The sequence below is a fragment of the Nannizzia gypsea genome, genomic scaffold, assembly GCF_000150975.2.
Source record: "Nannizzia gypsea CBS 118893 supercont1.1 genomic scaffold, whole genome shotgun sequence".
NCBI classification, from domain to species: Eukaryota; Fungi; Ascomycota; class Eurotiomycetes; order Onygenales; family Arthrodermataceae; genus Nannizzia; species Nannizzia gypsea.
Window position 1 is genome coordinate 1,026,545 of NW_003345201.1, and position 12,312 is coordinate 1,038,856.

A 12,312-nucleotide genomic window follows, 5' to 3' on the forward strand; every position below is an offset into this window, starting at 1 on the left:
TCCCGTGACTTGCTTATAAGGAGTGGGCCTCGAGGCCGCAGGTTCGAGCCCCTGGCAGCTCCTTCTTTTTTCATTCCTTTTTATTTTCGTTCCCGTCTGTGATGTAATCAGGATCAGGAAGTAAACACCCGCAACACCCCGCGCTCAACATCGACTCCTTCTTCTCTGCATACACGGGCGACTTTCACTAGGCAGTCAACAGTCAGCATCTAACTACTGGCCTTAGACAATGGCTTCCAACGCTGCTTGTATCTTCTGCAGGATCATCAAGGGTAAGCAAACAGCCCTTCAACGATGGTAGTTACTAGTACTAACCATCACAGGTGAAATCCCTTGCATGAAGCTCTTTGAGAGTGACCGCGTCCTTGCATTCCTGGACATCCAGCCTCTCAGCAAAGGTCATGCGGTCAGCTCAACCTAGTCTTTTTTATTTTTTATTATTATTTTTGGGTGGACTAGTTATGGCAGGGAATAATATGCTGACTCGGTTCATCCTGCGTAGCTTGTGATTCCTAAGTATCACGGTGCTAAGCTCACTGATATCCCGGATGCAGACCTGACGGAGCTCTTGGTGCGTTTGACCCATTGGACCCTGTCCCCGGCTGGACTTCCCTCCCAATGCTAACTTAACTGGTTATGAAGCCCGTTGCAAAGAAGATTGCTCTTGCAGCTGGTGTTACTGATTACAACATCCTCCAGAACAACGGCAGGGCAGCTCATCAGGTCGTGGACCATGTAAGTGTTACACCGTCAAATTTACAAATCAAAAGTTGACACAATTGCTAACTGCTGTTTCCTAGCTTCACGTTCATATGGTAAGCCATGGTTTTATCCATCTATCTGTATATCTATATATCACTCTAACCTCCTGTAGATTCCAAAGCCCAATGAAAAGGAGGGTCTTGGTATTGGCTGGCCTGCAAAGGAGGCAAACCAGGACGATCTCAAGGCTCTCTTGGAAGAGCTCAAGTCTAAGATGTAAAGAGCCACGCTGAAAGCGGCGAAGAGAGGTAGCGGAACTAGTAAGAAGGGGTATCTTATTGCCATAATATTCATTTCTTGTAGATATATGGTATATCTCTTCGCACTCAAATACATATATGTACGCACACACAAAAAAATGCCGCAAGGGCCCAGTATAGACCTGCCCCAAGGTGAAGTCTGACGTACACTCCAACTTTATAACCCTCCTCTACCCGAGAAAATAATAATAAAAAAGAAATAAGGGGAAGAAAGTAAAATGAGAAGGAAGTCAAAATTCAACACATACAACCGCAGTATATTATGTTCCATCTTAGAATGTACTCAGGCCTCAATGGCTACGAGGTGATGAGATTCCACGTAGCAATTAGGAGGACATCTAGCCGAGCAGAAAAAAGCTACCCCATGTTTATGCAGAAAGGACGCAAAGCGAAAAAAAAAAAAAAAAAAAAAAAAAAAAAAAAAAAAAAAAAAAAAGGTATAAAAAATGCATGGGATGGCAGGATCAAACAGCAGGGGCAATCTGTTCGGCTGCAACTGGAACAGCATCTCCATTCACCTTCTCAGATAGTTGCGGAGTAGGCGAGAGCTCCTTGGCTTCATCTTCCTTTGAAGGCGGGATGAGGCCCAGGCGATCATACATGGATCTCGCACGGATATATGGGTCAAGCTGCCAGTAGTTCTCACAATATTTCTCAGCAAGCTCAGTCCTGGTCTTCTTTACGGAGCTTTTCTCCTCCTCTTTGGCAGTAGGATCTGACTTGGAAGCGATCCAGGCCAAAGTTGCTTCCTGGAAAGCGCCGGCTATCTCCATTCTGGTCTTAAATAATTCATCGCGGCGGCTAGTATCCCATTGTTTATCATTTTCACCCTCTATGGGCTCGACATATTTATAATCATACTCGTCATCGCCACCAAGGGATTTTAGAAGGTTGTTCCGGGGAATGACAGCTTCCAGGTCCTCGGGGGTCTTGGTGAAATGCACCTTTGCCGCAACCACGGGATCAAGCCACCCCTTTATAACAGCCCAGATGCTGGAGAATATCCAGGGGGCTTTATGGACTAAAATAATGCCCAAGCTTTCGGGATAATTGGCCTCAAAACACTTAATCATGAATTTGATAGGGGTATAGTCCTGTATCCTGTTAGTGTTGATAACGCAAAGAAGGTATTAATTTGAGCATACCATATTTGCAAGTGAGAAATCAGTCATATCGAAGACAAGCGCCTGTTTATAATGTTAGTGTTGCTCCAATGGTGAAGAAAACGCGGGACAGCTTACAGCAGTCTCGACTGGGCTTTTTAAAAGTAGTCTGGACGTCTCAATAAGGTATACAGTGTATCTTTCAAGACTGGACTCGCAGTGAGCTCCAATTCGGTGCAGGCGCACTCGAATGTAGCATATCGGTCGCCCAGCCTTGTCGGTACTATGTATAAAACTCTCACCCAGCTGAAGAAGCTTTGCAAAATCAGAGGCCTCCTGCTTCTTGGCAAGATCCTCGCTTTTGCTCTCTTCTTCCATAAAACAGTCACCTTTAACCATAATATCATCGAGATGCATGGTCTGTGACCTCCATCGGAATGCAGATACTAGCATGACCAGGGCACGGTTGACGTCATACTTGCGTGCACGAAGGAATCGAAGTAATAGTGCATCGGGGTGGTCGTGCTTGACCATGCTCCAGAACGCAAGCCTTATGTCTTCTGGCGAGGTGTCCTTCAGAGCTTCAAGAAACTCCCTTGTCTCGCCGTACTTGTCGTCGGCGTCGGATAACTTCATCCCCGCGACTGAGCTCGCCACGCTATCTGACGACGGGGAGTCACTGGGACTCTCGCTCTTCCTGCTAAAGAAACCCAGTCTCTTCTTAGGTTTCTTCGCATCAGGCGTACTGGTGTCGGAAGGTGTCGCACCCTCTCCATTTCCATTCTGTTGTTCTTGTTTCTGATCGTTCTCGGGCTTCTCACTAGCAACCACCCCGCAAACCTTGAAAAGCGCAGTCCAGAGCTCCTGCAGCTTCTCTTCCTCCTCCTTCGTCAGATTCCCGACATGGCCGGTAGGCTTCTGTTGTTCGGTCATGATGGCGTGGTGGTGGATATGTGGGGGTTCGATTCGCTTTGGAAGTGGGACAGCCGGTAGCGCTGGATGCTGCTGCTCTGGGTCTCGTATATATAATGCACCGAGTGCAAGCCCACTACATAGAATGAGCGCGGAAACAGAAAGTGTCCACACGGAGGACGCCCGCACGATGCGCTCCTGTTCGCAACCGGACCTCGGAAGTGCGCGGGAGGAAAAAGGAGCTCCTGAAGACAGGGTATTCTCCCCTAGGCTGAGCCGGGGCAATTGCACCTGATAACGGACGCAACGGCCAAGAGTCACAGGTTTAATCAACGCGAGCAGCGATTGAGGTGGTATCTTGAAAGGAGAGCGACAGGGGAGTCGATTGCGCATATGTACTTTCGGTAGGAGGATGATGGCTGATGGATACGGGGCCCGTTTCGAACTAAGGCAACTTTGAACACGCGGGAGAGAGGGAGAAAAAAGGCGGGGGAAGGAAAAGGAGAGAAATTAAGAAGAGAAGAAGAGAAGAAGAAGAAAAGAAAAGATGCGGCCTCCGCTAATCCGGGGAATAGGAGAGCAGATCGAAAGTCAGATGGCGGTTAAGGGGGGAGTTGGACCCTGGCTTCATCGTTCGTCGCTTTTCCAACTCTTCGTCGGCAGAAGAAAAAGAAAAAGACCGAGATCGAAGAGATCGGGCGAAGAGCAGTGCACGTGATTTGCATGTGGAGCCTCACGCTTATCAGATGCGAAAAGTGTTATCGACAATCACAACAACAGCGACACTTTGAGTATGACATTAACATGAGGACTGAGACTTGAGCGATACAGCATTTAGACACGATCAGGCGGTAAAAGAGCACTCAGCCATACGGGCCTACAATGGAAGTGAAAAGACAGAGATCTACCTCCCGCCCGCGTCAGCCATCGCGTCCTACGACCCCCCTGAGATCGAGCTCCAGAACGTCCATACGCGATGCACACGGTTTCTCGCTCAGTGGTGGCCCAGGCGGTGGATCCAGACCGGGTATAAATAGTCTAGAGCCTCAATTTGCCGAGCTGGCGGACGCAATGGCGGATTTGGAGGAGAATTTCGTACATCTCCAGCTGATGCATGAGAGTCTGTCAAGGTTCAACGAAAGCTTTGCCAGCTTTTTATACGGGCTAAATATGAACGCATTCTGCGTTGATTTCCCGGAGGTGTGTTTGATTGATACAATCGTAGCATAGTCCAGCCCTTGTATCTAACATTCAATTTGATATAGACGCCTATCCCAGAGTCATTTACTCGTTTCAAGCAAAGGGAGCAAGCCAGAGAGAAAGAAAATGGTATAATATAAATAGAACCTTACCTTACCACCGCATTAATGGTGATATTTACTGACCGTCAATTAGAGCTGCAAGCTGCTTCGGAACAGCAATATCAGTCTAGCGCAAACGACGCAGAGGCAACTTTCCTGTACGCCGCAACCCTAACCAGACATGTTGATGTTGCATGAGACTAACCTTTCCATTTGCTCAGGACTACGGATACTTCGTTCATTGATAATCCTCCAACCACTACTAAATCGTCCGTAAGGTACACAACACCTGCATCGAAGCGAGCCCCTACGACTTCAACACGAGGATCCAGCACCGGCCGATACTCAACCAGGGGAGCTTCAACAACCGGCCGACAAAGAGGGACCAGGCTGGCACGCCCAAGAGGCCGGGGTATACGCTGATCACAGAGGAGCCTAAAACAGAAGAGATCTGATACCAATTCTCCAGTCTACAATGGCTACAGTGGTCGTCTTGCCTTTCGTCCAGAATGTCAAAAGATCACTCACCTTTGTCCTACCAAACCCTTAGGTTGAAGCAATCTTTTTCATATTGAATCAACCAGCTTAACCCGACAACCGTATCCCAATGGCTCCAAGCGGATGGTTGTGGATCACTGTGCTGCCTTCTATTACCAGGTAAACAACCAGAATACTCACAGCATGGACGGGTTATTTTACGGGCAAGGGTCCATCTAGAGAAATGGAGACACTGATCTTTTCGTTACTGGCCTGCTTGATTAATATTCATAAGTCTTTTCAATACATCTCGAATAAAGAAAGCGCCCTGGCTATTTGGCCAAACCATGCAACGATGCTTGATACAGAATAGCCCTTGGCAGCTGCTGTTTATCTCTAGGTAAGAGAATATTGTTACCGAGGGCATTGCCTCAAGTTATATTAGACTTGTAACTCCGTATCATATTTGAACATTTGTATTCGCCTTGATATCGCATCATGGTATTACTGCTGAACGAATCTTTTGTAAAAAAGAGAAAAACACCTATAGTCTAAATGAAAAGGGAAAAGACCACCTCGACCGAATATTGCCATGCCGTGAAAACATCCACAATGTCATCGCAACGCCAGAGTAACAATTATCTTCACCTAACGTACAAACACACCCTAATAAAAAGCAGCAGCCGTGAAAATAACAGATAAAGAAATGATTATATATGGTAAGGTAATGGTTGTCACCAAACATGGTGCATCAAGTTACTTGCGGACACCGTATGCCTGCAAGGTGTAAAAGAGAAGGTAAGCATCGGCTTCGAGAACCTCAGACTCAGCAACGACAGTTACGCGGTCATCATTAAACTTAAACCACTGTTCACCGTGTCGGCAGTAAGCAAGGTAGTGGCCAGAGTCGATATCGCCGATATGGACAACGACGCTCAAGAGGTCGTATTGGAACTGTGACCGGTTCTCTGATCTGGGGCTGGTGGTGTAGGGCATCATGTTGATCGAGGCAGGATATGTGACTTTGGTTTCGACCTTTTCGGAGACAGATCGATTGCGCTCGAACCTCTTCAGTTGCATGCAGAGGATGACTGGCAACTTTCGTAGTCGAAGTTGCTTGGTGACTCCCTTGTTGGAGTTACACTGGGTGCATCCGTATTCGCTAGCTGCGAGCTTTTCAGGAGAGATATACCCTTCCAAGCATCCTTGGAGGGTTGGTGCAACATCGGAGCTCTGCTCCCCGCCGTCAAGGGCACGCTTCTTCTTCTGGACCTGGAGGTCCAGGCTGACGTCCATCACTGGATCTTCGGTGCGGGAAACCTTGCCGCAGTTGCGGCAGGTTATAGTGCTTCTAAGCTTGCCGAAAAATGCGGTGTGGAAGAAGCAGCGACAGGCCGGGTCACAGTCGAGGTGTCCTGTGGTGCTCTCGTGGAGTTGGTTTACCAAGAATTGGTAAAACTCGTGGGCGTCTTGCTGGTGGTAACCGGCAAGGTCGGAGGATTTCTGCCACGAGGCAAGGAGGAGGTTGAGGGCACCGAAGCCCTCGTCTTTCTCTTCGTTGCTAAACTCAGCAAAGGCGTCGGCCAGAGCACAGCCGAAACAGTTCACTTTCTGGCACTCGCTGGTGCTGTGCCCATTCCCAAGAAAGTAGGCCGTCAAGACTGGTTCGTGGAATAGGGTTTGGAGAATGACATTCATGTAACAGGTCTGACCGAGGTTGAACAGGCCTCTTACACCTTCTTTACCGCATATTTTCTTGTTGGTGTTCATGGCGATATAACTTGCGTATTCATCATCCTCCATATTGTCAACTTTGCGTTTCCTTGAGACTACAGGGAGAAGTGAGTAAGGTAGTTCTGATAATACTTTTGGTTGTACAAGCTTACCGATAGGCTCAGTATTATTCTTCAAGACGCCTTCCAAGTCCACATCATAGATAAGGTCGTCACATCCTTGGCAAAAAACATGCTTGCTTCTGTAGTCGGCAACTAGTTTGACAGGCAGATTAGTAACCGTTGCCCTTCATTTTTTTCTAAAGGAGGAGGACGTACAGAAGATGTGCCCTGTTAGTGAGCTATGTTCACAGCGTGCGGCCTTCACACCGATGGCTGGGCATTGGAGACACTGATATTGTGGTTTCAAGGAGAACTTTGGCCCAGGAGCACTCTTTTTTGAAGCGTCAAGACGAACTCGGGATAAGTTCAACGGTCCTTTACCGCTCAATTTAGTGTAATTCTCAGCAAGTCTTGTGGCTGCATCTGTGTCTTTCTCAAAGATATCCTTCAGGTGTTCTGTTGAAATGAGGTCAGAACCACTAGCTTTATATTTCGTATAGAGGGACGTGAACTTACCACAACCATAGGCTGGTTCATATAAAGGAGTAGAAACAGTAGCCATTCCGAATAGAGCGAGATAAAAGAAGCTAATGGTATATGATGGATGGGTAGAGACAGACAATGTGCAGCACCGTCAGGGAGAAATAAAAAATAATCCCAGAGGGGACGCTGAAGTCGACAGCCCAGATCAAAGGTAATTCGGGTATAGACCAGACAATTACGGGCTCTGTGAGGCCACTAAAACAATGTAGAAAAGGAAAATTGAGCCTGAAGTAAGCCAGTGAGATGATGTCTTTAATATGGCACACGTAGGCGATAGCGAAAACAGGATAAGGTCTCTCTGAGGTTCGGGTATCAAGTAACTATGCTCAGGCAAAGGTGATGGAGTATCCTGCTATCGGTATGAGATAGGGCCTGACAAAAAAGGGAGAAGAAGGAGAAGAACAGGGTGGAGGCCAGGATGGAGGTTTATATAAAGATGAAGGTGAAGAAAGGAGGACGTCGCTTTCGGCCAGAGGACAGGACATGATTATGTAACAAAACGATTAGATAATCAAACTTAAGCTTTGATTCGGGAACACTAAACTTAAAACTTTGTTTTCACGCCAGTTGAATATCAAACCTCAACATTCTTCATTGGTTCTCCTTTTCTTTCACCAATTCTGTATTCAGACAATAGTTAGTTAGTCAACAGAGAGAGGACATACGATATCAAAATCTACACTTTCCTATCGTTTATATACTCATCTCGAAATTAAAGTATCCATGGAGTTTAGAAACTCCAAGTCATACTCGTGTTGTCGAACGGCGACTGGAAATTATTGCAAGGCAACGCGATTTAACAAAATTCAACCCGCTCTCTTGTCGGCAGCTTGTTCCACTCTATACCATGGAGGGCAATCCTCGTCTTGAGTCACAAATCTCTTTAAATGCTAAAATTCTCCATGGGCTCAGCCCACTTGTGGTCAAAATATCTCGACCCAATGCGCTACCTGCAGAAAAACTCTCAGGGCAGAACCTTCCCACCATTATTCAAGGGCTTAGCCGAGCAATAGCTAAGAGCAGCGTCATGTGGACTCGCGGATCGACAGCCGTACTTGGCCTCAGCCAAGAAATAGTTATGAAAACTGGTTGTGGCATCGACATCGGCCACCGAGCAACGAGTTCCCCGACTTCGGCCACCTGGTATTCATGGGATTCTCCAGTCTGGGTGCCATGCTTTTGTATTCATGACTCGCATTAGAGGGGAACCGCTTGAAAAGATATTGAAAACGCTTGATAGGAGCCAGAAGGAATCCATAAAAGAACAACTAGGGACCATGTTTTCTGCAATCAGATCTTTGCCTCCTCCTTCTCCGGATGAACCACGTGCTCTCCTCGGGGTGGCATCCCGTAGGGATGGCGAGATGCAGGGAGACATGTACTAGTTGCAGAGTTCCCCATCGAAAGTATGGCCGAGTCTAACCAATTTCTTACCACCGACCCAAAACGTGCGGAAACTGGAAGGTTGAAGATGATTCGTTCGTTCCTTTCCTCTGACCATGAACTTGTCATGACTCACGGTGACCTTCATCCCCGAAACCTCATGGTCATCACTCCTACTATGTCCCATTTGGAATCTTCCGTCTTGGGTTGAAGTTACGGGGTTGGTTGGGAGATGTGCGGCTATTATCCCGATTATTGGGAGTACGTGAAAACATCACATACCATTTATCCCCGGGATGGTCTTCACGATTGGTGGAGTTATCTACCAGCATCAATTGGAGTATGGCCCAAGGAGTACTCTGTTGACGAGCTGATAAGCCGTTGGAGGGGTTAAGAAGATGGCATGCTCCAGACGCAACAAGTCCACGACCTTACCACTCCGTAATCTGAAACTAGTAAGTATGCTAAAGCTGTAACCGAGAATTTTGACGACTAGAGGCGAAAAAGCAACTTCGTTACCTACTCCCTTTACTATGCTATACGTCACTCTACCTCTCCTTTCTTACCTCCCTCATATTATTTATTTCTCTCTTGCCGTGCCTTTGCCCTTTTACCTTTCCTCTCCTATCTTTCTTATCTCCTCTTACCTCCTTCTAGTAGGACTTAAGATACGGTCAGGGTTAAGCCTTAAGAGGCCTAGAATGGGCGTGGGGGATACGTAGTTATATCAATAAAAAAAGAGGAAACGGAGGGAATTAAAAAGAGAGAGGACTTTAATCAGGTGGATGAGAGTTACACGCACACACATACTCTCTCTCTCTCTTCTCAAGGGAATATATTCCTTAGCCACCTCAAGGCCAAAAAGGAGGTAGAAGAGAGGAGAAAGACCAACAAGCATTCCGTAGTAGGAGTCAGAGAGAGATAGTATGGAGAAGATGGAAGCGTATGTAACGTTTTTACAATAAAATTCTCTGTAAGAGTTTAACCACACTAGCTAGATTTAGAATAGATGTTTCAAGTAGGAATTCGTTATGTCTGATATTAATGTTGTTGCCTAACTAGGTAGTTAACTATTTATTTAACTGCAGCATCCACCTAGCTTTCTAGCAAAATTTTGCAACAATAGCAAGTTAGCCAGCGAAACCCTCCTGAATAGCAGATATCAAGGATCTGAACCGAGAAACTTATATCAGCTCCCAATCATTTATTGACTGGCTATCAAAAAAACCTCAACAAGATGGCATTTCCTGGCCTCCATATTATCGAGCCTAAAAGTGTTCATACTCACACCATCCTCCTGCTCCATCCACGTTCTAGCAATGGTCCGGAATTTGCTGAAGAACTTTTTTCTTCAAAAACGTCTCAGAACAAGACGCTCACGGAACATTTCCCTAACTATCGCTGGGTATTTCCTACATCTCGAGATCGATGGTGTTCGGCCTTTGATAAGGATGTAACCGCTTGGTTTGACCAATATTCGCTGTCAAATACTTCTGAGAAGCAAGACCTCCAAATCGATGGCCTGAAAGAGTCAATGCTATATGTTCTAGAGGTTTTGAGTCAAGAGATCGACCTTCTCGGAGGAAGGTCTGAGAAAGTTGTGCTTGGTGGCATGAGCCTAGGCATGGCGACGGCTCTATGGTCATTTCTATGCTCGCCAGGACGATGTAAAGGAAGAATTGGCGCTTTTATTGGGATGTGTGGATGGCTTCCATTCGCAAGTGAAATCCACGACTTACCGTCCCCAAAGGAGATGATTCCAAAGTTTCTTTTGGATACCATTCGATGCGAGGAGGAGGCACGAGGCAGCATAGTGGAGACTAAAACCATGCTATCTACACCGGTACTACTATTGCATGGAACTGATGATGTCTTGGTTAATGTCGAACTGGGTCGGGGGGTGCAGAGAAGTCTCTTGAAGTTGGGGATGAAGGTTGAGTGGAAGGACTATGTCGGAGCACCAAAGGACGGGCACTGGCTTAAGGAACCAGAAGGGTTTGATTCTGTTGTACAATTTTTGGAGACCGCTTTGGCATAATTAAAAGTATACCAATCACTGGTGTGAGGGTAATTGATACTGTATATAATGCTGCAATCCAGTTTGCCAAACAAGCAAAATTGAGTCCATCTTAGCAGTCAGCTGCATCACATAACGAGTTTAGGCAGTGGGGATACTCCACCTGCACTGGATAGATGAACCAGGCCACGGTTACACTTGAATTTACTACACATGAGGCCACATCTCAAGAAGACGCTCGATGTTCGTTCAGGGAGAGAGCTGGACCTAATGGATCTTGAAAAACGTGTTAAAGTTCTGAAATGTAACAAATAGCATGCAATATTCCAATCAGCCTCAAAACGCCAAATGTATATAAAGGGGATGTATTTTTAGTATAATATGGTATCGGGGTTGTGCTTCCCTCAAAGAAGTAATGCATAACGCATAGGTTCATCATTATATTATTCCATTAATATATTTCACACAATTATATTTTAAACACACATTTATCAAGAAAAGCCGCCAAGTAAGTTAGGAGCAAGAATTGAGAGACAGAGGCTAGATTCAGGGCCCCAGCCTTTGGGATGACCCTACGAAGTTCAACTTTATGTTTCTATCACCTGTACCGTTTGTTGGTAGTATACCGTATCGGCCATAGGTTTTCTGGTCCACAGAAACGTAATGAGGCAGTCTTCCGAGTAGATTTAACTTTGTTTCAATCCATCGGAGGACCTTCTCTGGTGGAAATAAGAATTTCAAATATCCCAACCCAACTAAAATGAAGAGAGTATTAGTATGAAGAACGGAGATACTAATGAGAAGTCACTTACGGAGATACCCAACACCGATACAGCACGTGTGGCCCACAAAGCTCGTGTTAGGGAGGATTGACAACACTGCGTTTAAGATCAGTGGAAACGTCCAACTTGGGATTTGATATTTGCCCCAGCTATTTGCAAGAAGTCAGTACTATAGCAATGTGTATATTATAACGAATGTCACGCATGCATACCTAATGTGAGGGTGCGTTTGAAATCTTTTTATAGCCTCGGAGCCAAGGAGTAAGAAAAACCACGAACTAGGAATCATCAGTTAGGAATTGCATGATCAACCTGCCTGCTAAGAATTGAAAACATACCTAGAGCCTAGAACGGGGCTATTGGTATGGAAAATAAACCTGGAAAGTAAGACGTAGATACCCGCCGGTAATGTTGAGAGGGCTGAAAATAAGTATGTAAGCTCTAGCATTATGCGAGTGATGCGAGTCCCAAAACTTACGTCCAAGGAACATAGCCAGAGAAGTAAGAGTGCCATGTTCGGCTTCAAACTTCTCAAGAAGAGGCGTTACAGCCAGCATGTTCAAGAAGGCGTGCAAGAACCCAGAATGTACGATGGGATATGTATTTATTCGGTACACTGCGCATGCATATGACCATTAGCACAAGCTTCAGTATTAGGCAAGTTTAGTAACCTCGCATCAACAAGTGCACCAAACATCGGGTACTTACTTCCTCCTGCAAAGCTGATTTTAGAGGGGTGCAGAGACCCCCATCCCGGCACATTCCACACATGCTGTAAACTCGCCACCCAAAATACAACAATGCATAGCAGGATAAGTCGAGTGAAAAGCGGGAGTCGGAGTAAATAGGACCGCAGACGTGATGGGTCGAACGTCACTCCGGGGATGGAGAACATCCCGATCATATGAAATAATAGGAGTGCGTTATCAATGCAATG

The 12,312-nt window shown here is 46.1% G+C and overlaps 7 protein-coding genes across 7 annotated transcripts; 4 read left to right on the forward strand and 3 right to left on the reverse strand.

Moving 5' to 3' along the window:
• Positions 1 to 229: 229 nt before the first annotated feature.
• On the forward strand, positions 230 to 982 carry MGYG_00366 (hit family protein 1; the record flags this gene model as incomplete). Its single annotated transcript, XM_003176230.1, has 6 exons — positions 230 to 272; positions 324 to 406; positions 503 to 571; positions 643 to 735; positions 801 to 815; positions 875 to 982. The coding sequence occupies 6 exons, from the start codon at positions 230 to 232 to the stop codon at positions 980 to 982; spliced, it is 411 nt and encodes a 136-aa protein (XP_003176278.1).
• A 504-nt stretch (positions 983 to 1,486) lies between these two features.
• MGYG_00367 (phosphatidylinositol transfer protein CSR1) lies at positions 1,487 to 3,058 on the reverse strand (the record flags this gene model as incomplete). The annotated part of the gene is made up of 3 exons (XM_003176231.1): positions 1,487 to 2,116; positions 2,168 to 2,209; positions 2,264 to 3,058. 3 exons carry the CDS (start codon positions 3,056 to 3,058, stop codon positions 1,487 to 1,489), a joined length of 1,467 nt encoding a protein of 488 aa, XP_003176279.1.
• An 861-nt stretch (positions 3,059 to 3,919) lies between these two features.
• MGYG_00368 (hypothetical protein) lies at positions 3,920 to 4,761 on the forward strand (the record flags this gene model as incomplete). Its single annotated transcript, XM_003176232.1, has 4 exons — positions 3,920 to 4,237; positions 4,303 to 4,366; positions 4,433 to 4,496; positions 4,560 to 4,761. 4 exons carry the CDS (start codon positions 3,920 to 3,922, stop codon positions 4,759 to 4,761), a joined length of 648 nt encoding a protein of 215 aa, XP_003176280.1.
• An 810-nt stretch (positions 4,762 to 5,571) lies between these two features.
• On the reverse strand, positions 5,572 to 7,212 carry MGYG_00369 (ubiquitin carboxyl-terminal hydrolase 8; the record flags this gene model as incomplete). Its single annotated transcript, XM_003176233.1, has 4 exons — positions 5,572 to 6,644; positions 6,702 to 6,803; positions 6,867 to 7,106; positions 7,167 to 7,212. The coding sequence occupies 4 exons, from the start codon at positions 7,210 to 7,212 to the stop codon at positions 5,572 to 5,574; spliced, it is 1,461 nt and encodes a 486-aa protein (XP_003176281.1).
• Positions 7,213 to 8,040: 828 nt separating this feature from the next.
• On the forward strand, positions 8,041 to 8,787 carry MGYG_08893 (hypothetical protein; the record flags this gene model as incomplete). Its single annotated transcript, XM_003176234.1, has 2 exons — positions 8,041 to 8,361; positions 8,548 to 8,787. The coding sequence occupies 2 exons, from the start codon at positions 8,041 to 8,043 to the stop codon at positions 8,785 to 8,787; spliced, it is 561 nt and encodes a 186-aa protein (XP_003176282.1).
• A 1,026-nt stretch (positions 8,788 to 9,813) lies between these two features.
• MGYG_00370 (phospholipase/carboxylesterase) lies at positions 9,814 to 10,614 on the forward strand (the record flags this gene model as incomplete). The annotated part of the gene is made up of 1 exon (XM_003176235.1): positions 9,814 to 10,614. The coding sequence occupies one exon, from the start codon at positions 9,814 to 9,816 to the stop codon at positions 10,612 to 10,614; it is 801 nt and encodes a 266-aa protein (XP_003176283.1).
• A 525-nt stretch (positions 10,615 to 11,139) lies between these two features.
• MGYG_00371 (rhomboid protein 2) lies at positions 11,140 to 12,270 on the reverse strand (the record flags this gene model as incomplete). Its single annotated transcript, XM_003176236.1, has 6 exons — positions 11,140 to 11,348; positions 11,406 to 11,524; positions 11,588 to 11,653; positions 11,714 to 11,795; positions 11,854 to 11,991; positions 12,084 to 12,270. The coding sequence occupies 6 exons, from the start codon at positions 12,268 to 12,270 to the stop codon at positions 11,140 to 11,142; spliced, it is 801 nt and encodes a 266-aa protein (XP_003176284.1).
• Between the last annotated feature and the right edge of the window lie 42 nt (positions 12,271 to 12,312).